This window comes from Rhamphochromis longiceps, linkage group LG14 (genome assembly GCF_057381845.1).
Source record: "Rhamphochromis longiceps isolate RC_006_pf linkage group LG14, R_longiceps_female_GT1.1, whole genome shotgun sequence".
Taxonomy (NCBI): Eukaryota; Metazoa; Chordata; class Actinopteri; order Cichliformes; family Cichlidae; genus Rhamphochromis; species Rhamphochromis longiceps.
Genome location: NC_140570.1, coordinates 40365241 through 40390669, shown reverse-complemented (window position 1 = coordinate 40390669; position 25429 = coordinate 40365241). Strand labels below are relative to the sequence as shown.

General features: G+C 47.6%; 3 protein-coding genes across 3 annotated transcripts; 2 read left to right on the top strand and 1 right to left on the bottom strand.

Annotated features, from left to right (window-relative positions):
- The first annotated feature begins 295 nt into the window (after positions 1 to 295).
- Positions 296 to 11713, top strand: LOC146654761 (arf-GAP with coiled-coil, ANK repeat and PH domain-containing protein 2). The gene is made up of 22 exons (XM_085429249.1): positions 296 to 699; positions 777 to 834; positions 1201 to 1320; positions 1550 to 1603; positions 1694 to 1752; positions 1902 to 2085; positions 2164 to 2208; positions 2308 to 2403; positions 2499 to 2573; positions 2713 to 2816; positions 2893 to 2944; positions 6018 to 6118; positions 6194 to 6305; positions 6407 to 6600; positions 6833 to 6902; positions 7358 to 7452; positions 7543 to 7610; positions 7960 to 8120; positions 8335 to 8444; positions 8533 to 8643; positions 8915 to 8976; positions 9470 to 11713. The coding sequence occupies exons 1-22, from the start codon at positions 647 to 649 to the stop codon at positions 9589 to 9591; spliced, it is 2106 nt and encodes a 701-aa protein (XP_085285375.1). The 5' UTR covers positions 296 to 646; the 3' UTR covers positions 9592 to 11713.
- An 826-nt stretch (positions 11714 to 12539) lies between these two features.
- Positions 12540 to 14823, bottom strand: wdr74 (WD repeat domain 74). Its single transcript, XM_085429250.1, has 2 exons — positions 14099 to 14823; positions 12540 to 13314 (listed from the first exon to the last, which is right to left on the bottom strand). Exons 1-2 carry the CDS (start codon positions 14708 to 14710, stop codon positions 12799 to 12801), a joined length of 1128 nt encoding a protein of 375 aa, XP_085285376.1. The 5' UTR covers positions 14711 to 14823; the 3' UTR covers positions 12540 to 12798.
- Positions 14824 to 15022: 199 nt separating this feature from the next.
- On the top strand, positions 15023 to 24278 carry iws1 (interacts with SUPT6H, CTD assembly factor 1). The gene is made up of 15 exons (XM_085429248.1): positions 15023 to 15239; positions 16226 to 16308; positions 16773 to 17457; positions 18925 to 18990; positions 19115 to 19322; positions 19490 to 19541; positions 19628 to 19731; positions 19829 to 19979; positions 20076 to 20158; positions 20275 to 20404; positions 20483 to 20600; positions 20679 to 20790; positions 22388 to 22444; positions 22560 to 22671; positions 24120 to 24278. The coding sequence occupies exons 1-15, from the start codon at positions 15197 to 15199 to the stop codon at positions 24243 to 24245; spliced, it is 2130 nt and encodes a 709-aa protein (XP_085285374.1). The 5' UTR covers positions 15023 to 15196; the 3' UTR covers positions 24246 to 24278.
- The last annotated feature ends 1151 nt before the right edge of the window (positions 24279 to 25429 follow it).

Sequence of the window (25429 nt, the reverse complement as noted above, 5' to 3'; positions counted from 1 at the left end):
CTTCCAACAAAACATGCTTCATGTTTCTCTGTTGGATCCTCAGTTACACCTGCTGTGATGCTCACACCTCTGATGAAGTCTCAATGTCAGCTTTGGTTTATACACAGATATAAAACATGGATGTGTGCTGATAAATGATCAGAATTAGAATATTTCTGACTGTCAAAACTGAATCGAATCAGTTATAGAAATCAGCGACGATACTCAGCCCTAAATAACGGGCACGGTAGGTGTGGTTCCGCCCCGGGCCGCTGGGGGTCGCTGGAGTTGCTGTGACTGTCGGTTGGCTCCGAGCCAAACAAAGCGGATATTAGGCGGACGTTGTCGGTTAGCAACAAGTCTGACAACAGCGGGCTGCAGCGGGACAGCTGTTAGTCCGAGAACAGCGGCTGACCCGGGTTAGTTACTCTCTGATCTCAACCGCGCCAATATGGAGGGCCGACCGGGGCGCGTGTGCTGCGCGCGACGGATCCACCCGCTGTGAGGCTGTGGACCAGGCGCGTGAAGGAGTCCGTCCACGTCCCCGGCGCGTGTTTAAAAATGATTCATTAGAGCGGAGCTAACGGCTAACGGCAGGATGAAGCACCGCAGCTAACTTTATTTACACTCGCACTCACTACAGGGACACGGACTGCTGGGTGACGTCATGGACTGCCTGCTGGACTTTGAGGATTGCGTCAAAGACTCACCTGAGTTCAGGTAAGCGCGCGCGCGCACGCACACACCAATCTGCGCATGTTCACTTGTAGTGATGACGCTTTATTTATTTTATTCAGGCTGGCTCTGGATCAGTTTGAAACAGATGTTTCACAGCTGGAGACAAAACTGGACAAGGTACAAGTACTACTACCATTACTACTATTACTACCATTACTACTATTACTACCACTACTGCTGTAATAAAAACTGTTAGAGACGCATGGAGACAAGGCACAAGTACTTCCACTACAAATAGTGGTAGTACTATTTGTACTAGGCTACTGATACTGCATATACTAGCGCTAATACTGCTAGACAGTACAAATACTGTAGCTAATACTATTACGATACTAGTTGTAATTTCACAGCTAATAGTAGTACTACAAATACTGTTAATACAGCTGTATACTCACTACTAGTACTGATGAAGTACTGTTAGAAGCTAACTGTTACTAGTGAGGCAAGCTGATTGGTCTGTACTGTCTGTTTCTAAACAATCAGGTGATGAAGCTGTGTGGGAAGATGGTAGAGGCGGGACAAGCGTACAGCACTGCCAATAAGCTGCTACTGAGCGGCCTAGCTGAGCTATGCACCAATCAGACGAAGGACAGCGTGATCACAGTAAGCAGCTCCTCGATGCATCTGAAAAAGAAGAAATCGCTGCATCCGGTCGTCCAATTTACTTTCAGCTCCCGACGCCCCACAACGTCTGCTCTGTTTCCTCTGAGTTCATTTATCTAACACTACCAGCTAATAAGCCAGGAAGGACTAATGACCTAACATGTCTGCTCAGTTTCTCGGTGGGGTGTTGGGGCATTTCCTGTCTGACTTCCTATTTCCTTCCTCTCAGACCTGCTTGAACCAGTTCCACCAGGGCCTGCAGGAGATGGTCAGCTTCCACACTGTGAGTCCACGCTCAGCTGTACTCGTGTTTGTTCGTCTGAGCTCCAGCAGAGACTCATGTGTTTGACTCGTGTGTGTGTTTCACCTGCAGATGTTGTTTGATCAGACACAGAGAGCCATCGGCCAGCAGCTCACTAACCTCTGCACGCAGTAAGGCATCACTCCGGGGGGCTGATCAGTATGTCGGGGTTCCTGGGTTCAGTGTAGAGGCCGTTGCCACAGTAACAGTAACACAGTTTAGCTCTGAGCACCGGCAGAGCTGCTCTGGTGATGACACTGCTGCTCTTCATCTCTCTGAGGTTCCTGCCCCAGTTGGCGGAGACCAGGAAGGAGTTTGTCCGGATCGGCGAGGATCTGGAGACGGCAGCGACGAAGAACGCTCAGGTGTCTCGACATAAAGCCGCCGACGCCGAGCGGGCAAGTCACCTGCTGCTCGCTACACGCAAATGCTACCAGCACTTCGCCTTGGATTACTGTCTGCAGGTGTGACACCTGAGTGTGTTTAACATTGATGACATGAAGGAACATCAGATGCTTTATCCTCTATGTCCTAATTTTCAGCTCAACACCTTCAAGACTCAGCAGAAGGTCGACATCTTAAACTCTGTGAGTGAAAACACAACTCGTGGGTCTGTGTGATGTCATAGAGGGGGGACATACCTGATACGACCATCTTCGTGTACTGACTCAAGTTTGCGTTTCCAGATGTTCTCCTTCGTCCACGCTCAGTTCACCTTCTTCCACCAGGGCTTTGACCTGCTAAGAGACCTCGAGCCCACCATGAAAACCATGGCAGCGCAGGTCTGTGACCTCTGACCTCTTTGTGCTGGTTTGTGTGGTAGCCTCGGTGTGGAGTAACGGCTGTGTACACGTATGTGTTTGTGTGTGCTCCACAGCTGTCACAGCTGTCTGCGGACTGCACGGCCAAGAGGAAGGAGCTGGAGAACAGACACCTGCTGGTCCAGCAGAGGGTAAGGAGTCTCACAGATCAGCACATCTGTCCCAGCAGACGCTGCAGACAGATGTTAGATATGTTGTTCAAGGAGGGACGAATACATTTAGACTCAAAGCAGAACGAACGCTCTGAAACACGCGTGTGTTTGTTCTAAGGACGCTTCAGGTGAGCCGATGGTCAGCGCATGTCCTGGCAATGATGACATCATCCGGGGTTACCTGTTCAAACGCTCGAGGAGGAAATCTAAAATGTGGAAGAGGTAGAGACCCGCAGTGTCACATGGCCTGCTGACCTTTGACCTCAGTGAATCCTTCTAACTTGTAAACCTGTTTCAGATCCTGGTTCACCATCAGAGACAACCAGCTCATATACAGGAAGTCCCACAAGGTGAGACCCGGCCACTCAATCAAAGAACAGCTAATCAAAGGGATCGATTTCACTGCCTGATAACTGATCAGCTCAATCAAGAGGTCTGAATTTGTTCCCAGCTGGACGTTCTGTTTATGGTGGTTTAACTTCTGATTGGATTCACACCCTGTTACAGCCATTAAACAGAGTTCAGCTCCTCGGATTGATTACATGTAATCAAATCCAGCCTTAAATCCACCTGCGGGAGAAAATTACTGCCCAGCTCCAGCTGAGATCACAGCTGAACACACCTCACGTGACTTCATGTTGGTGTGACAGGTGTCCCTGAGATTTCTCTGGAAGCTGACCGCTCTTCCTGCTTTCATTCAGAACAATCGTTAGCATGTTTTTGTCTACGTTTATTCATTCTGCAAAATTTACTTTTTTCTTTCTGTTCACAAATTTTTACATCAGAAACTCAAGTTTAACATTTCTAAATCAAAATGTTCACATGATGACAGAAAATTAAAAGTTCAGCTTAAATCTGGAGTGAAATCGGTTTTAAAGTGGACCTCCTCTGATTATTACCTGCTCCGTGACACTTCAACAGGAGAAGCTGTGATAAACTGTGAGTTTAGAGCTCACAGGGTTTACTCTGTGTACTGAGCTCATTATTAATCCGTTGGTCATGGTTGATATGAACATCCATGACAGGAAATAATGAAACACTGAAAAAGGTCCACTTTAAAAAAAAAAATCAGTATTTTTCACTTACTCTGATTCGACGCTAAATTCAAATAAAAACAAAGTAGAAACCCTCCAGACAGTCAAGTTACACTCCACTGGTCCTGGAATCACAGGAAGGCGTCCGGTTATACCACCTCACACTTAGGTGAGTTTTCTGCTTTTAGTGTTTGAAGAAAGAATTTCATGGATGAATGTTAGTTGGAGGAAGAACTGCATAAAAGGATGGTGATGATGTTGGTGAGGATGGTGATGTTGCTGAGGATGGTGATGTTGCTGAGGATGGTGATGTTGCTGAGGATGGTGATGATGATGGTGAGGATGGTGATGATGTTGCTGAGGATGGTGATGATGTTGGTGAGGATGGTGATGATGATGGTGAGGATGGTGATGTTGCTGAGGATGGTGATGATGTTGGTGAGGATGGTGATGTTGCTGAGGATGGTGATGATGTTGGTGAGGATGATGATGATGATGTTGGTGAGGATGGTGATGTTGCTGAGGATGGTGATGTTGCTGAGGATGATGGTGATGTTGCTGAGGATGGTGATGATGTTGGTGATGGTGATGATGTTGCTGAGGATGGTGATGTTGGTGAGGATGGTGATGTTGGTGAGGATGGTGATGATGTTGCTGAGGATGATGATGATGGTGATGATGCTGAGGATGGTGATGATGTTGGTGAGGATGGTGATGTTGCTGAGGATGGTGATGATGTTGGTGAGGATGGTGATGTTGGTGAGGATGGTGATGATGTTGGTGAGGATGGTGATGATGTTGGTGAGGATGGTGATGTTGCTGAGGATGGTGATGTTGCTGAGGATGATGGTGATGTTGCTGAGGATGGTGATGATGTTGGTGATGGTGATGATGTTGCTGAGGATGGTGATGTTGGTGAGGATGGTGATGATGTTGCTGAGGATGATGATGATGGTGATGATGCTGAGGATGGTGATGATGTTGGTGAGGATGGTGATGTTGCTGAGGATGGTGATGATGTTGGTGAGGATGGTGATGATGCTGAGGATGGTGAGGATGGTGAGGATGGTGATGTTGCTGAGGATGGTGAGGATGGTGATGTTGCTGAGGATGGTGATGATGCTGAGGATGGTGATGATGCTGAGGATGGTGAGGATGGTGAGGAAGGTGATGTTGCTGAGGATGGTGAGGATGGTGATGTTGCTGAGGATGGTGATGATGCTGAGGATGGTGATGATGTTGCTGAGGATGGTGATGATGTTGCTGAGGATGGTGATGATTATGATGGTGATGTTGCTGAGGATGGTGATGATGTTGGTGAGGATGATGAGGATGGTGATGTTGCTGAGGATGGTGATGATGTTGGTGAGGATGATGAGGATGGTGATGTTGCTGAGGATGGTGATGATGTTGGTGAGGATGGTGATGTTGCTGAGGATGGTGAGGATGTTGGTGATGATGCTGAGGATGGTGATGATGTTGCTGAGGATGGTGATGATGCTGAGGATGGTGGTGATGCTGAGGATGGTGATGTTGCTGAGGATGGTGGTGATACTGAGGATGATGGTGATGCTGAGGATGGTGATGTTGCTGAGGATGGTGAGGATGGTGATGATGGTGAGGATGGTGATGATGGTGAGGATGGTGATGTTGCTGAGGATGGTGATGATGTTGGTGAGGATGGTGATGATTATGATGTTGCTGAGGATGGTGAGGATGTTGGTGAGGATGGTGATGATTATGATGTTGCTGAGGATGGTGAGGATGGTGATGATGATGGTGAGGATGGTGATGTTGCTGAGGATGGTGATGATGTTGGTGAGGATGATGATGATGGTGATGTTGGTGAGGATGGTGATGCTGAGGATGGTGATGTTGCTGAGGATGGTGATGATGGTGAGGATGGTGATGTTGCTGAGGATGGTGATGATGTTGGTGAGGATGGTGATGATGTTGCTGAGGATGGTGATGATGGTGATGATTATGATGTTGCTGATGATGATGGTGATGTTGGTGAGGATGGTGATGTTGCTGATGATGATGGTGATGTTGGTGAGGATGGTGATGTTGCTGATGATGATGGTGATGTTGGTGAGGATGGTGATGATACTGAGGATGGTAATGTTGCTGAGGATGGTGATGATACTGAGGATGGTGATGTTGCTGAGGATGGTGAGGATGGTGATGTTGGTGAGGATGGTGATGATGCTGAGGATGGTGATGATGATGATGATGGTGATGTTGCTGAGGATGGTGATGTTTCTGAGGATGGTGATGTTGCTGAGGATGGTGATGATGTTGGTGAGGATGATGATGATGGTGATGTTGCTGAGGATGGTGATGATGCTGAGGATCATGATGACGAGTCATGTTGAATCCCACGCCGCAGGAGGAAGCTGTGGTTCTGTTTGAGGATCTTCGACTGTGTGCTGTCAAATCTCTGGATCACGTGGACCGACGCTTCTGCTTTGAGCTGCTCTCCGTCCAGAAGTAAGACAGTGAACACGGCGTTTTCACACCTGTAGGGTCATGTGATATGGCGTTAATTGACCTGTTTGTTTCCAGGTGTTGTGCTCTGCAGGCCGACTCGGAGCAGCTGAAGCAGGCCTGGCTCAGTGCTCTGCAGGGCAGCATCGACCTCGCCTACAGAGAGCGAAGCGACACTCAGCTGATGCAGGCCGGTCCACACCACGACCACGATACACTCACCTCTGAATATTATAGCTAACTCCCCTCCCCCATCCGTTTGGCTGACGAGTTCTTCCTCTCTATGTGCAGCCTAAGGAGCTCCCCCCTCTGCATTGTGGCGGGGACGTCTGTCCGGGCCCTCCCGCCCAGAGGCCGGCAGCATTGAGCGTGGCCCTGAGGGGCCTTGGGAACCAGAGGTGCTGTGACTGCGGGGAGGAAGAGCCTCGCTGGGCCTCCATCAACCTGGCAGTCACCATGTGCATCGAGTGCTCGGGCATACACCGGTAACAGCCCAGGTTTCAGGAGGACTTCCTCCTCATTTCTTCTTCACTGCTTTTTAGCAGGTGTCAGGCTTTAATCTCGCCCTTTGATCTTTCATCAACCTTCTCTGTCCACACACAGCCTGTGGGAACCATGAGAAGTACTCACTGGTGTTTGGTGATCTTCATAGTTTACTGTCAGAAGATGAAAACCAGCAACACGTTGGCCGATGTTCTTCTTTCTCTGTGTCTGCAGGAGCCTCGGAGTCCATCTGTCGAAGGTGCGATCTCTCACTCTGGACTCCTGGGAGGCCGAACAGCTGAAGGTAGAAGCGAAACACTCTGCACTGAAGCTTTAACACTCCGGCATCATAAAGTGAAGAGCAGACCGTAAAGTGAGGAAGCTGTCAAATATAACGCCACGAGGAGAAACGAGAAAGCTCAAAAATCAGATTTCTGCCTCTGTGTGAACCAAACACCCTGAACTAATAACAAGCCGACAAATCGCTGCTCGGTCATTGAATCATTTCAGGAAATTGCTCTAAACAGTCTCTAAAAGGCAATCAGCTGTTGTGGAAAATAACACAAGAAGTTCCCGGCTTCTCTGGATCTTTATGTTTGAAAACCCACCAAACTGATCCCAGAACAGCCCAAACTGCCTTCACCTGTCCCGAGTCTAACCGGGAGAATCTCACAGTGCTGCTCATGTCTGACGTTGAAAAAAAATCAATGAAGAATCGATCGCAGGCCCAGATTCTAAAATGTGAATGCTCCTCCTCAGCTGCTGTGCGTTCTGGGAAACGATGTGATGAACCAGATCTACGAGGCGCGGTGTTCAGAGGAGGGACGAGTCAAGCCCCGAGCCGACAGCCCGCGGTAAAAACACGAGCCGCTGAAAGGAATCGGCTTTGGTTGAACGTGAATGTTGGAAGCAGAGACTCAGCATCCTGTTTTTCTCCCTGTCAGGGCCGAGAAGGAGGCGTGGATCAAAGAGAAATACGTGGAGAAGAAGTTTGTCCAGGCCAACGGCGCTCGTAAGTCCGACCGTCTGCACATTGTAACTAGAATTTAAGAAGTTTGTTTAAACTGGAACGATACCTTATCAGCGCATTCATCACTGCAGTAATCTATTACTTTTACATTTTACTGCTGGATTCGTTCCTGCCGCTGCTCTGAGCCTCACTGCCCCCTGTAACACCTGACCCATCACGCCTCTCTGCTGCAGCACCCGTCTGTTCACTTCCTGTCCCGTGCACGACAGCTGTGCGGTTGGCTTCCTCTGTCAGTGCTCGCATCGGCGTGTTACGGCGTCCTGTTGCGCTTCAGCACTAATTTAAATTTATTGTGTTTAGAAAAAAATGTTTTCTGCGTTTTCTGTTTCAGAGCATCATCGTCATAAGGACTCAGCCATGCTACGTCTCTATCAGGCGTCTTTGGCAGGAGACCTGGTTGCCATGGCGTCCATGTTGGCCGAGGGGGCGGAGGTCAACGGGAGCGTTGGCGAGGAGGAGGGCCGCACGCCGCTGATCGGAGCAGCGATCGGGGTGAGCATGCACAAAGAAGAGGAAATGTTACTGAAGGCACCTTTTATTGATTATTACTCATTAATAACATCACTGACTCCTAACTGACATCATCATCGTTGTTATTAGTGTTATTATCAGTAATATTATTTCTGCACACTGAGCCTTTAGAGAGCTGTGATGTAAACAGAATACAAACTTCGTTGCTGTCACTGTTTCTCTCGGCTGCCTGCAGGGGTCGCTGTTGGCGTGCGAGTTCCTGCTGCAGAACGGCGCAAACGTCAATCACAGAGACCTTAGAGGACAGGGGGCGCTGCACGCTGCCGCCACTGCTGGTCACACCGGGTAACCACACGAACACAGACATGCACACACACACGCACACACAGCATGAGCTCGAATCAACGCTGCTGGTTTTAATTGACCGTTGCAGACAGGTGTGCCTGCTGCTGAAGAGAGGAGCCAATCAGTACGCAGTGGATGAGAGAGGTCATGACCCTCTGGCCATCGCCGTGGAAACGGCCAATGCTGACATCGTCACTCTGTGAGTCACAGGAAGTGTTTCCAGCCTTAACATTGTTTCCACGGCATCCTGAAGATCAGAAAAGCCCACTGATGTATGAAAAAGTCGACACGTGACGTTTCACATTTCAGACCGTGACCAGAGTCCAATCATAAAGTTTCTCGTACGTCAAGGGACTGATCTGATTGGTCGAGGCGGGTCTTCAGAGCGCTGTGGAAACACACGACCGATAACGGAGTCTTTCAATTCCTTTGTGAACTCTTTTAACGTGATCATGGCTCGTGTGTTTCAGGCTCCGGATGGCCCGGATGAACGAGGAGATGAGGGATTCGGAGGGAGTCTTCGGCGCCGCGGGTTAGTCGACTCCAACATTTGTCTCACGTTTGTCTTCAGCTGAGAAGGAAGGTGAAACCAGATGGCTGAACGAGCGTCACGCAGAGCTGCTGCAGTCCAAAAATGAAAATAAAGATTATGTCCTTTATCAAAGTTTTGTAGCTAGGTGAAATCTGATTGGTTATTTTAAAGGCGCACTCTTAATGACCGGAGCAGGAACTGTAAGTGTAACTTTCGTCGTCACGGAGACGTCAAAACGCTTTGAAAGTTTGTCGGCTTTTCCTCAACTCGACCTTTCAAACCTGTTTCCCTGTGATGCAGAGTCCTGCTGGGCGTGCTCACAGTTTCTGAAATGGTCGCGAACCTTTACCTGAACCTGGGTTAGGTTGGGGTTAACCTGTGAACCTGATTGGCTTATATTTCCTCTGTTGATTGGCTCTTTGGAGGCAGGGGAGAGGCCAGGCCTCCTCCCATGATGTCTCCTGTTAACTTGTGACTGTCGTGTTGTCCTCAGGAGATGATGAGACGTTTCAGGACATCTTCCGGGACTTCAGCGACATGGCGTCACATGACCCAGAGCGACTGAGCCGGCGGCACTTCAGCCGAGGAGGGGCGGAGGAAGAAGAGGAGGGGTAGTGTTGAAAGGATGGAGAGCGGTGACGGTAACAGTGCAAGTTATTCTGTCACGAGTACCAGCCCACGCAGGAGGAAGACCTCAGACACCTTCTTCTTGGATTACCGTTGACGGAGAACCGTTACCGACCTTCAGATAACCACGAGTGCAGCTGAAAATATTTCCTCTCATATTAACCTCAGATTATTGAATCTAAATATATTTTATCTGAATAATCACGTCTTAACTCTCATGAGAGGAGATCAGTGTTACAGAGGTTTGTCCTCAGTCACGCAACTTTACTTCAGGATGTAGTTACAGCTAGCGCCCCCTGCTGGGCACAGTTAATCGGTTACTAATTTACTGTGAAGACACTGACACGTCCTGAAAAACTTCCAACAGCACTTTATGTCCTCACAATTCAGACAGCGTTCCAGAAAACGTTTCCAGATGTTTCCGCTCCTGCGCCGAAAAATAGGAATCACCGAAAGCTGGAGCGGATCGCTGGGAATGAAGGCGTTTTATGTGTGAAAGGTGGTGCTGTTTGAGCTCTGACAGCTGATGGAGCTACAGCCTCCACCTTTTGTTTTAATCTGTCTCTGTTTGAAAGTCCAAACACTTCACATCCCAGCTTGGTAATAACGAGGAAATACAACAACAGTAACATGTGACCTAACCGCACAGTGAAGGGTAATAACAGGCACGTTTTGGTATCGTGGTTTTTAGATGTTTATTAGACTGAAACGTCTTTAATGTAATAACAAATACAACGACGGGGAAACGAGAGACAATATTTTAACACTCTGAAACCCTTTGAACAATAAAATGTTTCATATTTGGAGGTGAATCTTTAATATAGTGACGTTTTTGTGGTAACATGTTTTTACATTCTGGGACAAATTCGGATTAAATTGATCCAAAGTTCTCCCTCGTTTGAAGGTCATGTAAATAGTTATTACCTCGAGTCTTCTGCTGTATTTCACAGTAATATTTACAACTGGAACCAGAAAAACGTGTCTGTGAACGTAAACGTTTCAGCTGTTACTGTAAATATTTGGCTGTCGTTTCCACGTTTTTACCGAGCTGTGACGGAGCGTGAAGCCGTGATGAGCTTCGCTGAAAGTCTGATGTACGGTGGGAGGAAGAAGCGTCAGGGTTGAATTTAATAACCTCCCTAAATGCCCCGCGTTTAACAGTGTGTCCAAAAGGGATTTCAGACTTTTGCTGCTCATCTGTTTTTGACTGTTTGTGTGAATGAACGAGGCCGCGAGGCTCGTCTCTGACTGAATGTTTGACACAGCAGGACGCGTCGAATCACGCCGATGACGCCGTTCGTTACTGCTGTGATACTACTGCTCAATAAAACCACTGAAGAAGAGTCTCTGATGTTTGTTCTCACCAATCACGCGGCACTTTGAGCTCCAGCTGTTTGAAACATACAGTTTGCTACAGTAATTCGTACCTGTGGATTTCACAAGCTCCGCCCACCGTCTGCACACCTGCGAGCACAGATGTAAAAAATAATATGCTTTCTGTTTGTTGTTCTCTGAAAAACATTTAAAAATTAAACATCCAAACATGAGCCCATGAGTGGAAATAAAAACCAGGGCGGGACTAAAACTTTACCTGAATGAAGGGGTGTGGCCTAACATTTCAAAATGTCTGTTTTTTTGTTTTAAATAAAGTCTGATGTTTCTGATGGGCTGAGTGAACATTTCATTTATTAAGAGCACGCTCTGGATGTCTGGAGTTTTGATCTCCTCCATACCCACTTCACACCCTGGAGGACGGGGCTGTGGCCCCCCCACACTCCCTAGCAGATCATTACATGGAGAAACCTTTGGAATGCAAGCATGCTGATCCACACAGGTATGCACACATGGGTATTCACAGACGCGGACTAAAGCTTTCTTGGCTGCTGCCTCAAAGCACACTGTGCGCTGTCTATCTTGCGTGCTGCACAATATCGTTTATTATTTAGTAAATATTGATATCTATGACTAGCTAGTTTATTGTGATGGTGCTTTGTTTTCTCTATTATTATGTTGCTCTTTGTTGTTTGCTGTCTCCTCTGTTTGTTTTTTTTGTTTGTTTTTTTTTTTTTCTCCATACAGGTGACCCAGGAGTTCTTTTTTTTTCTCTCTCTCTTCCCCCCCCTTCTCACCGTCTCTTCTCCCCTTTGGTTTTCTTTCTTTCTCTCCCCCTCTTTCTCTCATTCATTCCCCCTGTCCTATTTATTAAAAAAAAAAAAAAAAATGACAAAGGATGAACTGAAGCTCTGCCATCACGTAATGTCGCATACTGCTGTTTCTGATGTCATTTAAAAGAAAAAAAAAAGAAAAAAAAAAAAAGAGCACGCTCAGTGTGAAATCACAGGCCTGTGTTCACAGCTGGGAGGGGTCTGTTGTTATTTACATGTCACAGTAAACTGGGGCTGTTTGTTTCAGCCAATCACAAACAAATGCTGCTGACTCAGGACTTTTGCACAGTACTGTAGTTCATCCCATGTTTCCATCAGACACTGAAAACAAGTTCTGTGTGCTGCTCAGACCTGCAGCTGCTGCCAGTGAACGCACCTTTAATAGGGGCAGCTCGGGCTGCATTCACTGACCGATGAGCCACACGCAGCTCTGATCCTGAGTGGGTCACACGGGTAGATTTATCGCTTAAAAACCTCAAATTGAGTTCCTGAAATCCTGAAAACAGGAAGTTTTTCATGCCTGTTATTTAAATGGTCTGGGTAATATTTGTTAGCATTAAGGCTGTGAACCCTGACAGGTCAGAAGGACAAAACTGAAAAACTGGAAGCCCTCCTTTCCCCCCACATTCTTATCCACTGGGCCGCATGTTTGAGCGCCCTGCACAGAATTACAACTGGATTGTTTTTCCACCGTTTTCTCCTCTGCTGCAGTTTCTCCTCAGGAGCTGAGATGCTCCGTCAGCACATTTAACTTCTTTGATCAGACACAGGAAGCAGAAACTCCTTTAATCATAATTACGCGTGTATTTTCAATAATTACAATCATAAAAAACCACAAAGACGTTTTAAAGCACTCATACATTTGTCTCCCCAGGCAGACGCAGACTCTACCTGTTCACAGGTGAGAAACATCTACCCAGTACCTGAAGCTTTTCAAAATAAAAGGCCTCCAGTCTGAATAAACGCTGCTTACAAGCCCCCAGCTACGGCGGTTAAACGTCCCACTGTCCTCTAAAACCTCAAATGCCTCTCAGTCCTGTGCCTTCTTCCTCTTCTTCGTTGTCTCGTTGTCTTCTGTCGTTTTCCTCTTCTGCCTCTCCTCCACCTGCTCCATAGCGTCCCACACATCATCACCTTCGTCTTCCTCCTCCTTTACCTCAGACTCCGCCTCCCCTGCAGTTGCCCCTCCCTCCTGCAGGTCTTGGCTGGCGAGCAGGAGGCAGTTGAGACGGGACTTCAGGTAGACTTTGTGCTGCAGTTTGCGGTCCTCCAGGCTGTGGATGCGCAGGAAGCGGTCCAGGCCGCAGGACGCCACCAACGGCTGGGAGGCGTGGCACTGAAGCCCCCTCACGCCGCCCGCCAGCCCCTTGACACAGCCACGCACCAGGCCCTTCCTCAGGTCCAGCAGGGCGATGTGACCCTGGGTGTTGCCCACCGCCACCGCTGTGCCGTCAGGCGTCAGAGAGATAGCGGTGAGCGGGTACTCGCCGTACTCCGCCTCCAGGACAGGACGCCTCTGAGGAGACGAGGGGTCGAACACGTGCACCTGAGAGAGAGTTTCAACATAACTTTATTTTAAAAAAACAAAAAAACAAAGCAGGTCATCAATTGACAGATTTAAACTTTATTTTCTGCTGCTTAATTATTATTATTTTATTTGTTTTTACACCTAAAAGCATTTTTTCCACTGATCAGGAATCAACACCGAGGATACTAAAGACCTCAAAGGGAAATCACTATTATTGTTTCTTTTTAGAAACACTTTAGAAATTATCCACAGCTTTAACTTCAGTTGTGTTGTTTTTGTCTTAATAATTTTATGGAATATCCCTTTAAACTTGTAAACCTGGAGGAAATTTTAAAGATCATAAATGTATGAGAGAAGAGAAAGTAAACCTTAAATCAAACACCTTCTGAATGGAGAGAAAACTGATGAGGAATCGGTCCGAAACCAAACTGACGATGGCTTTGATAATAAAATCATCCATAATTTTAGCCTTAGTTTGTTTTACTCAGACAGTTTGTTGTTGTCCTTTAATATTGCTCAAATGTTAGCCGACTTAGAGAAAAAAATATAATACATGTAGAGAGCTGAGGATTTACACGAGCTTTAATTTTGTCATAGACTTAAGAAAACTTAAAATTAAACACTTTTTGAACGGAGTCTGGTCTGACTTTTGAGCCAATTCTGAGCCAGACGAACGTTTACAGATCACACAAACCAGATGTTTGTGATAAGCTTGACCTTTAACCCGGGCCAAAGTAAACTTTAAATGGGTCTTCTTTAAAAACACGTTTTGTCCTGCTGAGGGTGAATCACAGCTACACACCTGGTGGTAACCCGTGCAGGTGACCACTTTGTCGGAGTCCGGGATGAAGGCCATGTCCCGGACCCAGTAGGGCCGCCGGAGGTCCAGCCAGTCGTCCCGGAGGTTCTTGGCGCTGAACGCGGGCTGCTCGGGCCTCTGGAGGTCCCAGATCTTCAGGCCGTTCTCCTTCCCTCCGGTGGCCACCTTGTTTGGGTTCGCCGGGCTCTGCCGCATCCTGCACACGTTCTTACCGGCGTCCACCTGTGTCACGGGCTCGTCGCCGCCCTCTTGCCTCCACACGCGCAGCGCGCCGCTCTCCGCGCAGGTGACCAGTGCGTCGCCGCCCAGCGCCGCTAGCCCGGAGAAGCAGCCCTCCGCCGGGTCCCCGCAGCGCCGGCTCTCGGTGAACGCGCCCTTCTCCAAGCTGAACGTCTTCACGGTGGCGTCCACGCAGCCCACCAGCAGCTCGCTCTCCGCCGCGTCCCCCCAGCACAGCGCGCGGACCTCCTGGTCTCGACTCAGGTGGCTCGTGTTGCAGAAGTTGAAGGCCTGTTTCCGGGACAGGCTGACCCCCTTCAGGATCCCGGTCTCCGAGCCGAGCCACACGGAGCACAACCGGCTCCGGTCCCCCATCACACCGGACTCACACACACCAAACCAGCCGAAAAAAAAACAGGACAGCTCCGGGTCCGCGTGGATCCTCTGTAGGCTGTGGCGCGTGTCTAAGTCGTCACACTACAGCTGGAGTTAGTAACAGACAGTGTCACGCGGTTCAAAGCTAAGAAAAACTTTCGGCAGTACAATTAAAATCAAAACAGTATAAATAAAAATACTTACACGACCAATGTTCTGGTATTGTTTTTTCTAGAATCATTTGTCATACTAATAAAGTTTATTTTTTCCAAAAAGACAGTTTACGTCATTAGGAAGCGACCGATCCCTTTGCGCATGCTCATATGATACAGGTAGTCACCATTTTGGCTGTGTGGGCTAGCAGAGGCTAGCTGTGGGTGTAATCTTCCTCAGACCGTCGTTACTTCGTTCAGGTTTATTTCTTCCAGTGGACAGAGGGGGGTTTCCGCCCTCAAGCCCAAACTCAAAGCTTTCTTCGTCGGGGAAATGGACGGAGAGGAGGACGATCTAATGTCCGGGAACCGCTCCGGTAACGCTTATGCTTTGTTTCCTATTTAAACGACTAACAGGACAGTACTGACCAACTGTAGTAGCTAACTGAATTCGAGCACCATGAGCGCGTCCTAGATAAACATGATGCAGAGGTGGGTTGTGATCACGCGGAGGGATCGTTGTTTGTGTTTCGGGGTTAGCGACAGCATCGGCGCCAGTTTCCAGCAAACATGTCCCGGTTTAGCGTCACGACCGGCTGGCAAACATCTCCTGAGCTCTCCGTCACATTTACCTCCAAAAGACTGAAACACGCGGTGATATTTCAACGTTATATCCGTGGAGGAAACCAGCGGAGCCATCCAACACGAACCCGGCAGAAAGCGGCCTTCCACCGAGCCAAGCTAAACCATCAGTGTTTGTTGGCCTGATTACATAACAAACGTTTCATAATCAATATAACCGGTTAGACATGATACACCAAAGAGAGCCGAATCAATACGAAAGCCTTAAAGATGAAGTCTGCTCATGTAGGTGGACTTTATGTTTTTGTCACGCGGTTAGCCATGAACCTAAAATTGGTCACTTTTAAAGTGAAGTTTGGCGAGCAGCTGCAGAGGATCCAAGTGTTTGTTTTTGAGCTGTTTACAGACCAGCTGATGACATCGTGTGATCATTACGGAGACTTTTTAACACTAGAAACGTTTCCTAAGTTGTAGCCTGTTTGACCGTTAATGTACAGAACGGTGGATATTCTGATGTGACTGTAGTGTAATCTTCTACTTCTCACTGCTGCTGTCATATGTTCTATCCAGTCCTAATAAGCCATGATCCTTGAAAAGCACGATTATTTCTTTGAAAGGCAGTTTATCGAAGGGAATGCAGAGAAAGCTGTTGTGTACCGGTAGTTTTCATTCAGTTTTACTTTGGCAGCTTGGTAAAGTTACTGCATACTTTTTGCAGCTCCTATAAATGCTTTTAAAAAGGACTGAATTTAACATGAATGTTCCGGATGTGTTCTTGTAGATGATGGAGGCGGCACGCCGGTTCAGGATGAACACCCAGCATCAGATGGCGAGGAGATGAGGAGCGCCGGGCGCCGGTCTGAGGTCAGAATTCATCTCATTGATTCTGCAGATAATTCATTGACATCATCAGTTTTCAAACGTTTATTCTGAGCCGTTTCGTCTTTGCATTTTAAGTAGTGCCTGAAATTCATACTTCAAATCAGGCGGATTTACACGGACATGGACAGCTGATCTTCCATGTTTGGAACCGTGTGGGATGAGCTCTATGTATGATATTATGAGAGTGTTGTTTTTCCCAGCATGTCAGTGATTGATCAGTACCGGAGCTGAAAGAGTCACAGGTTAGAGAGACAGATGTTGCAACAGCTGGAAAACATGAGGTCGACACATGGATTGGTGCTGCAGCTGCAGTGATGTGGACGCTGTCAGTATTTGTTACGTTTGCTGGAACAATGGCGGCTCCGGTCTGTTCGGACTGTAAATATGACAAACACCGTCTGCAGACCGCCGTGATCGGGCTGATAAACTTTCTTTGTTTTTGTCAGGACGAGGGCAGCAACGACGAGGACGACGCCATGGTGACAGGTGGCGGGGCCAGCGGCTCTGACAACGAGGACTGCCGCAGGGCCGACAGCGACTCGGAGGGCGAGGGCCCCGGGGGCCGTGATGACAAAAGTGACTCTGAGGCGGAGGCGCCGAGGCCCGCCGACAGCGACGATGAGGATGGCTCATCTTCAGTGAAACGCAGGGTGAGCGCGTCCGAGGAGGAGGAGTCGCCGCCAGAGAAACGCAGGACGAGCGGCTCAGATAACGAGGCCTCATCGCCGCTCAAACACGGAGCATCTGACAACGAGGAGGGGGCGTCGCCGCCGCCCAAGCGGAGAGGGAGCAGCTCGGATGTGGAGGAGCGGCCCAAAGCGGCGGCAGAAAGCGATTCTGACAACGAGGATGCCAAAGCCGCGGCGTCCCCAGAGCGCCGCTCCAATGCTGACAGTGACTCTGACACAGAGACGCCTGCCAGACGCAAGGCGGCGCAGATAGACTCGGATGAGGAGGAGAAACGGGAGGAGGAAGGAGGAGGGGAGAAGTGGAAGGGGGTCATGCAGTCAGACAGCGAGGAGGAGGAAGAGGAAGGGCGGAGGAAGGCTGCAGCAGGAAGTGATGGAGAGCAGCAGGAGGAAGAGGAGAGGCAGCAGAGAGGTGACAGCGACGAGGACGACGAGAAGCCAGGTATGCGCGTGGCGGTAAGCCACGCCCCCAGGCAGACTTCAGTTGAACCGTTTTGTGACAGGAAATGATGTCGTTACTCCAGAAACACTGGACTTCCTGATCTGATCAGTTTGATTCAAATTAACATGAAGATAAACGAGCAGCTCTGGGTTCAGTGACCGAGTGACGGCGTTATTGAGCGATCGAACTAATGACTGTTTCTATGGTTACAACGCTCTTACATTGTGGACGCGTTACTATTGTCAACACAGACGGTTGAAGCTGTTTTCAGTTTACCAGGGGGCGGGGCAAAACAATCACATGACCAATTTAAGATGACACAGCAACAAGTGTTGACTTTAAAATATATATCAGTTTTTAAATTGTGTTGATCGGCCGTGAAAAACACGAGTTATGATTAAAAATGTTTATTTCTGAATAAAATCGTGAAGTTTAGAAGAAACACAAAAACTGTTTCTAAGGAAAGAGCTCGAAAGCACCAAGAAAAAGAAAAAACACCCCTTTCCTATTGGTGGAAAAATGTACCATGTCGACCAATCAAGAAATGATATGACAACATGGCATTTGGTTGTTTAGGAAGAAGGCGGAGTTTTAGGAGTGACGGCGGTGAGAGATTTGTGACGTTTAGCGTGTTTGGAGTGTGTAGTTAGTGTGTAGTTTTGTTGTGTGTCAGAACAATGAGGTGACTGCTGAATGTCACAGTTTTGCCAAAAAAAGCCAGATTACAGTGTAAACACTGGAGTGACACAGCTGCAGGTGTCAGGTGGCGTTCTCCTGCATCGTGCAGTGGACACAGACACAAATCATTTGTGACATCTTATTAGATTTTTCTGTAAATAGTTAGAAATGAAAACACCTTGGCTGCATTTTAGGTAAATAGCTGCAAAGGTTTTAAAAATGTCCAATTTATATTTCGAGTTATGAAAATGATCCGTTAACCATGTTTGTGGTGGTTACAGGTTGCGAGGTTGAACAGGATGAAACGAGGCGAGATGCTTTTAAAGTCTGCGCTCTGAGAGGGTTCAACTTTTTTTGTTTTGGTTTTTTTAATAATGCAATAGTTACTTTTCCTAGTAATTAGTTACTGTGATAATATAGTAACTCAGTTACTTTTTTCAAGAAGTAACTATAAGTAATTACTTTTTCAAAGTAACTTTCCCAACACTGTCCGGGTTTGCGAGGTAAACGTCGCCGCTGTCGTGAAGCAAGTCTGTGGTAAGGTGTACCCATCCAGCAGGGCCACAGTGATCACACACGTGACACACACGCCGGCTTCACCGACTAAAGAACATGTGATCACTTTTAGTAATGGTAAACACGTTCTCTCACAGACTTTCCTTTGGCGTGCTGCTCGTTGTGTTCGTGGTCAGACGGAGACGGAGTCACCCGCCACGTTCGCCGGTTCTGTTAATATTTCAGTTCCGTTTTAGATGCTGTGTGAGTAACCAGTGAGCTTTGTGTTTGCAGTGAAGAGGAAGAAGGCCATCCTGTCCGACAGCGAGGACGAGGACGAGGAGAAGGCGGAGAAACCAGGTAACGCAGACCTGACGGCTGGAGCAGGATCTTTGTTTGGATTCTCTGCTGAAAGTAAAAGTTGATGCTGCGAGGTAAAGCAGCGCTGTTGTGTGACGTTTGTCGCTCTCGACGGTCTCCTCAGTGGCGAAGAGGAACCGGGCGGTGTCAGACGACGAGAACTCAGACAGTGACGCCGACTTCGGGGGTCCCGATAAAAGTTTGGCCGCCAAACTGAGAGAGCTCGGCTCAGACAGCGAGAGCGAGGAGGACGACCGAGCGAAGGCGGCGGGGAACAAGGACGAGAAAGCGCTGTTTGGCAGCGACAGCGACTCCGGAGAAGACCAGGAGGAGTGAGTGCTGATGTGGAAGCACCTCGCAGAAAACTCAAACCCCCCTACAGGACAGCCTGAGGGATGCAGCTACCACCCCTGCAAGAAGACACATGCAGAGTTTTAATTTCAAAATAAAGAGTTTAATTCTGTGGCTGCCAGGAGCTGATGTGCCTGTTCTGTTGCAGGAAGATGATCGCAGACATCTTTGGCGAGTCTGGAGATGAGGAGGAGTTCACGGTAAGCCTCGATGTCGCGTCTCCGTTCAAAGACAAAAGCGAGATCAGCCGCGAGCAGTTCCCGTTTCACAAACTGTCGTCCTGCAGGGTTTCAACCAGGAGGACCTGGAGGGCGACGGCAAGGCGAAGCAGAAGGTGCAGGCGGAGGAGGAGTCAGACTCTGACGAGGGCGTCGACCGCAGCGGCCAAGAGTGAGTCTGCTGATCAGCAACACGATTTTAAACAAGCGTTGTTGTTTCTGCTATTAAGTGTGTGTGTGTGTGTGTGTGTGTGTGTGTGTGTGTGTAGCACCAGCATGATGTCAGACTTCGACATCATGCTCGCCCGGAGGAAAGCCATGAACAGCAAGAAGAGGCGGCACCGCGATGGAGGCACGTTCATCAGCGACGCCGACGACGTGGTCAACGCCATGATCACCAAGATGAACGAGGCTGCGGAGGTGCGCACGCTGCTCTCGCCCCGTCAAAATAAAAGCCTCACAAATCTCTGAGCTGTGATCCTCACCGACTCTGTGTGCATTTGTTTTTATTTGCAGGAAGATCGAGCTCTGAACAGCCAGAAGAAACCAGCGCTGAAGAAGCTCATGCTGCTGCCGCAGGTCGTCATGCACCTGAAGAAGTAAGAGCTCCGTGTTAGCTTATAGTTGAAGGCTTACGTGCTGAGACCAGCGCCAAAAAAAAGCAGGTCCTTCTCCTCCGTGACTGCATTGAAGACTCTTATCGTTTGTCCCTCAGGCAGGACTTGAAGGAGACGTTCATCGACAGCGGCGTGATGTCGGCCATTAAAGAGTGGATCAGCCCTCTTCCTGACAAATCTCTGCCCGCTCTCAGGATCAGAGAGGAGCTGCTCAGGATACTGCAGGAGGTGAGCGCTGAACGCGGCACATCGTTCTTCAGCTGCGTCTCTAAGATTCAGTCGTTCATGGTGTGTTTCGTCCTGCAGCTGCCCAGCGTGAGTCAGGAGACGCTGAAGCACAGCGGCATCGGGCGGGCCGTCATGTTCCTGTACAAACATCCCAAAGAGTCTCGAGCCAACAAAGACCTCGCTCTCAAACTCATCAGTAAGGCCATGCTCCTTTTCTGTAGTTTCCCTGTCTGGCCGTGGAGGCCGCGGTTTCTGAACGCTTTCTCATCTCCAGACGAGTGGTCGCGGCCGATCTTCGGTCTGACGTCGAACTATAAGGGGATGACGAGAGAGGAGCGGCAGCAGAGAGATCTGGATCAGCAGATGCCTCAGAGACGGCGCCTAAGGTAACGATGATCGCAACGTCCGACCTCCTCTGATTCCATCGTCACCCAGACGACACTAACGTTCTTGTTTCTGCTTCATATCTGCAGCGATTTAAGTTTTATTTACATTATCCATAAAATTGCTCATATATTTGACTTTATTAGAATCGCTGTCAGCCGTCGTTAGGTTTCAGACCTTTTCCACAGTGAGTCGTCCGAACCATGCAGTAGCTACAATACTGACCGACCCCCCCGGGCTGATGTCTGCTCTGTTTTCAGCGTCCTCTTCCTGTCATGTGATGATGCTTGTCTCTCACCTGAGAACAGTTTAACCCTCATTCTCCATCTTCTGCTTGTGTCAGAGTGTCAGGTGTTTTGTACAGGTGGAAACCCCCCCCCCCCCAGTGCGTTTGCTATATCTGTGCGCCGCATTCCCACCGCTGTTCACTCTAAAGTCACTCAGCACGGCTTTACCTGAAACCCATTTGAAAGCTTCGCCTTTCTCGATCTTCTCTTTGAATATTGTGAGATGATTTCTAAAGGTCGTAGTTAGCGTGAGGCGTAGTTTTTCCTCTTTCACTCCTCTTCCTCCGTCTCATCCCCAGTCAGCCTCAGAAGGTGGAGAGGGCAGAGGAACCTGATGTCTTTTCTCCACCAACCAGGTTCAGTCCTGACGTTGCATGGTTGCACTGAGTGACCAGGTTTACCTTCTTTAACGCGTCTCTGCAGGTTTTACATCCCTCTGTCTAAAGCTTAGTAACTCCTCAGATACCCACAGCAGCACCAAAGTGACCAGAATGAATCCCTGAGACTTAAATGACTTCATGAGTGCAGCTGCACGATTTAAAGGTGACCCGTTCTGCTCATTTCCAGCTCCTTTTTCATTCTTGGACTCTAATAGAGTCTGTTTGCATAATTTGCAGTATAAAATAAGCCTCCTCTAAGTATCCTCTGATTGGCTGCTCCTCACAAACAGGTGGGTGGAGCTTGTGAGATGAAGCAGAATTGGCCGGTTTGAATACTTTGCATTTATTTCAGAGTGATTCAACTAAAGAAAATGACTGAAGCTGAGATTTTATATTTGATTCAAGCCCTTCTTGTAACTCTGTTTTTACCACCTCCACTCTGAGCTCATCTAGCTATCAAAATAAGTCAGCTTAGAAACGCTAACATTAGCTTGGGCGCGTTTCAGGCGGACTGGATGCCACCCGGTGGTTGAAACTGGTACTGCACCGGAGTGGAGGACTGCCTTATTTCAGCTTCGGTCCATATCTGCGACACAAACTAATACAGTCACAGCTGCTGATACTTTTAATATCCACTGTAGACATTAGGGGGCGCTGCTGCACAGAGGGGTTAAACAGAGCAGAGACTGGAGCCTGTTTCTGTAACGGCAGTGTTAGCCGTGTGTGTTTTACTGCCCTAACGATGTGGAGCTCGGGCAGGGCTGAGTTTGTTCCGTGCGGGAAGTTTTGGCGCCGACTAACTCGCTCGGAGTGACGTGCTGCTAACAGCATGGAGGCTCAGCCGGTGAAGAACATCGCTCAGAAACCTGCGAGGTGCGGCGGAGCTACTTCACACTCGAAGTTGAATTCATGTCTTCTTCTTCTGTTTGTAGTTCTGGAGGTCAGACGCCTCGCAGAGACCTGGAGAAGCAGCTGACCGGAGAGGAGAAGTAAGTTCTCAGACATCTGGGGGCGGGATTTGTCATAACTTCCTCCTCTGTCGTCTGAAATTTTGTGCCGTGTTTAAATTCCACCCTCATTAACCTGAACGCCTGCTCCCAACAGAGCTCTGCGGCCCGGAGACCCCGGGTTCTGCGCCCGGGCTCGAGTCCCGATGCCCTCAAACAAAGACTACGTGGTTCGGCCCAAATGGAACGTGGAGGGGGACTCCAGCAGGGTGAGTGGTCACACGGGCCGATGGCGTGTGCTTCAGGGCGTGGCTACACTTCAACTAAACAGCAGAGCGCCCCCTTTAGGCACAGTCCTATGAAATATCCAGAGTTTAACATTTGGTTTCAGTTTTTTCGTAATTGAGTCAAACAAATTATTTACTCACGATTTACAAAATGAATCACAAATACAAAATTCCAAAATTAAACAAATATATTTTAAACCTCTCTAAGAGCAAACGCGTTTTTAAAGAAAAAACAATACGAATAACAATAAAGAACTTTTATATAAACAGTCAGTTTTCTGAAGTTTAAATAAAGTTGAAACAAACACTTCAACACTTTTGTGCTGGAACAGACATCGGGTTATTTTCTGCTTCTATTTGATTGTAAAGCTCTGAACAAGGAGTTTACCTGCTGTCAGGAGCTGAGCTGTGATTGGTCCTTTGTAGAGCGGCTGTAAGAAGGCCATCAGCCTGCTGGAGAAGCACAAACGGCGTTTCGCCGAGCAGAGAAAATTGGGGCGGCCGCAGGGAGCTGTGAAGATCAGCATAGAGGGAAACAGAATGCCCCTGTAGCTCCCCTGCTCCCCTGCAGGGGGCAGTAAGTCTGTCTGCATGGTGTGAAGAGCCTGACTCACCGGCAGTGTGCAGACGTACAGTGGAGGCAAAGTTATCCAACCCCCAAACAGAGTTCACTGAACACAGCGAAGAGCACACGATCGATCACACTTCAGTCATTCAGACCTCTAACGTCAGACCAATCACTGATAAACCTTCTGATCGTGTCATAACCAACGGACAAAACCTTAACTTTAACAAACTAATGTACTCAGAGGTCATGTGACCTCATACGCAGTGCCCGGGGTTGAATCATTTTCCTTCCTGCTGTATGAACACATGAACATCTCTGCTGCAGCCGTCGAGCACCTCTGAGCCTAATAAACACCAAACTCATGCACTAGAGAGAGATAATCACTAAGAGACTGGAAGTAACGTTCCACAGGTGAGAAGGTGTGCAGTGTGTGGGACAGTGTACCTGTAATTTGCATGGCTTCATTAAATAAAATACATTTACTGTAGAAATGAGTCAGCTGACCCGGAGGAAGAAATGTTTTCACTTTGATATGGAATCAGCCACACGTCCAGCAGCAGGCTTCCAGAAGCTGTCCAATCAGAAGCAAATAGATGTTCAGGGAGGAGGGGAGTTAAAGCAGCTTGTTTCACACAGAGCGAGGGGGCAGAATGAGACAAATAAAGCTTATTTTGAACTGTAAATGGTCTTTAGGAACAGTCTTCCCATCTGATGGCTCTGAACGAGGTGTTTGTGAAACATCTTCCTGCATGAGCAGTGAAGTGTGCGAAACAAACCGGTTGTCTTTGTGTTGTTACCTCAGTGTGTGATTACAAGATGTAAATCCTGTAACTTCCTGTTCTGTGTGTCTGTCTGCCTCCAGGGTCCGGTGAGGAAGAGTTTGTCCCGTGTTGATAAACAGATGCGTAGATTTGCTGACATCCGGCGCCTGACGAAGACGGGTCACGCTGTTAAAATCAGCGTGGAAGGCAATCGAATGCCGCTCTGATTCTTTTTTTTTTTTTTTCTTTTTTTTTTTTTGCTCTAAACTCAGTAGGATTTATCGTTTTTACTTTTTATTGTTTTGTTTCTGAACAAACCCGCAGCTTTGCCCTCCTCAGGTCCAGCTCTGCCTTACTGAAAAAAGGGGCTGTTGTCAGACCGTGTTGGCTTCAGTTCAAATGTGTTATCTGCTGTAAACTTGTCTGTCCTCTGAACAAAACGCATGAAAGACTCCAAAATGATCCAAAAATAACGTTTCCTAATGCTAACAGTTTAATTATTTGCTTTATTGTTCAACTTGTGTTAGCAGTTAGCTTGATTAGCTTGACCTGAAAATCAGCGATAGTCGCAGTGTTAACAAATACTGGCATCACATAGTCTTTTCTTTTCTGTTTTTTTTATTTTTTTTTTATTTTTTATTATTGGCAGCATTTTTATCTCAAAGTCTAAAATGTTAGCGAGTGTTTGTATTTCTTTAAAATGAAGCTGTTATTTATGATGATGTTGTATCAAAAGCTGAGTCATGTTAGCAGTCATCTACATTTGATATGCTACGGAGCTAATAAAATCTGTAAAAATAGCCTACTGTTTTAGTTTTACCTCGGCTCAGAGTGAGTTGGCTGTAAAGCTAGCATAACAAAAATTATGATGTTATTGTTAGCAATCTACATTAGCTTTGTCTTGAAAAAAAAAAAAGTGCAGCAATAGCTTATATTAGCTAGCTATGTTAGCCTTATGTCAAAACTATTAAGGTCTGTAAGCCTTCTAAGCCAACATTCATGTTTATCTATATGCTAACAGTGAATATTGAACTATGGCCACATATTATTATCAGCCCTGTCACTTTACTTTCTTGTGTTCTTTTGAGTAGAACATCGTTGTTCGCCTTTAAATTGGTGGTGATGCACGGTTCATTGGGCGGAGTTAGTGATCACATGTTTTAAAGTAAACCATAATAGTTTCTAGCTATCAATAATGCAGACATCAGTAATTTAAGCTAATGCTATAAACCTTAATAATTCTAAGGAATGGTTAACATAGATAACTTCAAAGTGAAACTAACATCAAAGCCATTTTAGCTTTGTTAACTGGTTGTTTTGGTAGCTAGCATTGAGCTACATCAGAAAAAACAAATTAATTAAACAAATGCTATCATATTAGCTAATGTTAGCTTCACCTTAGAGGTGACAG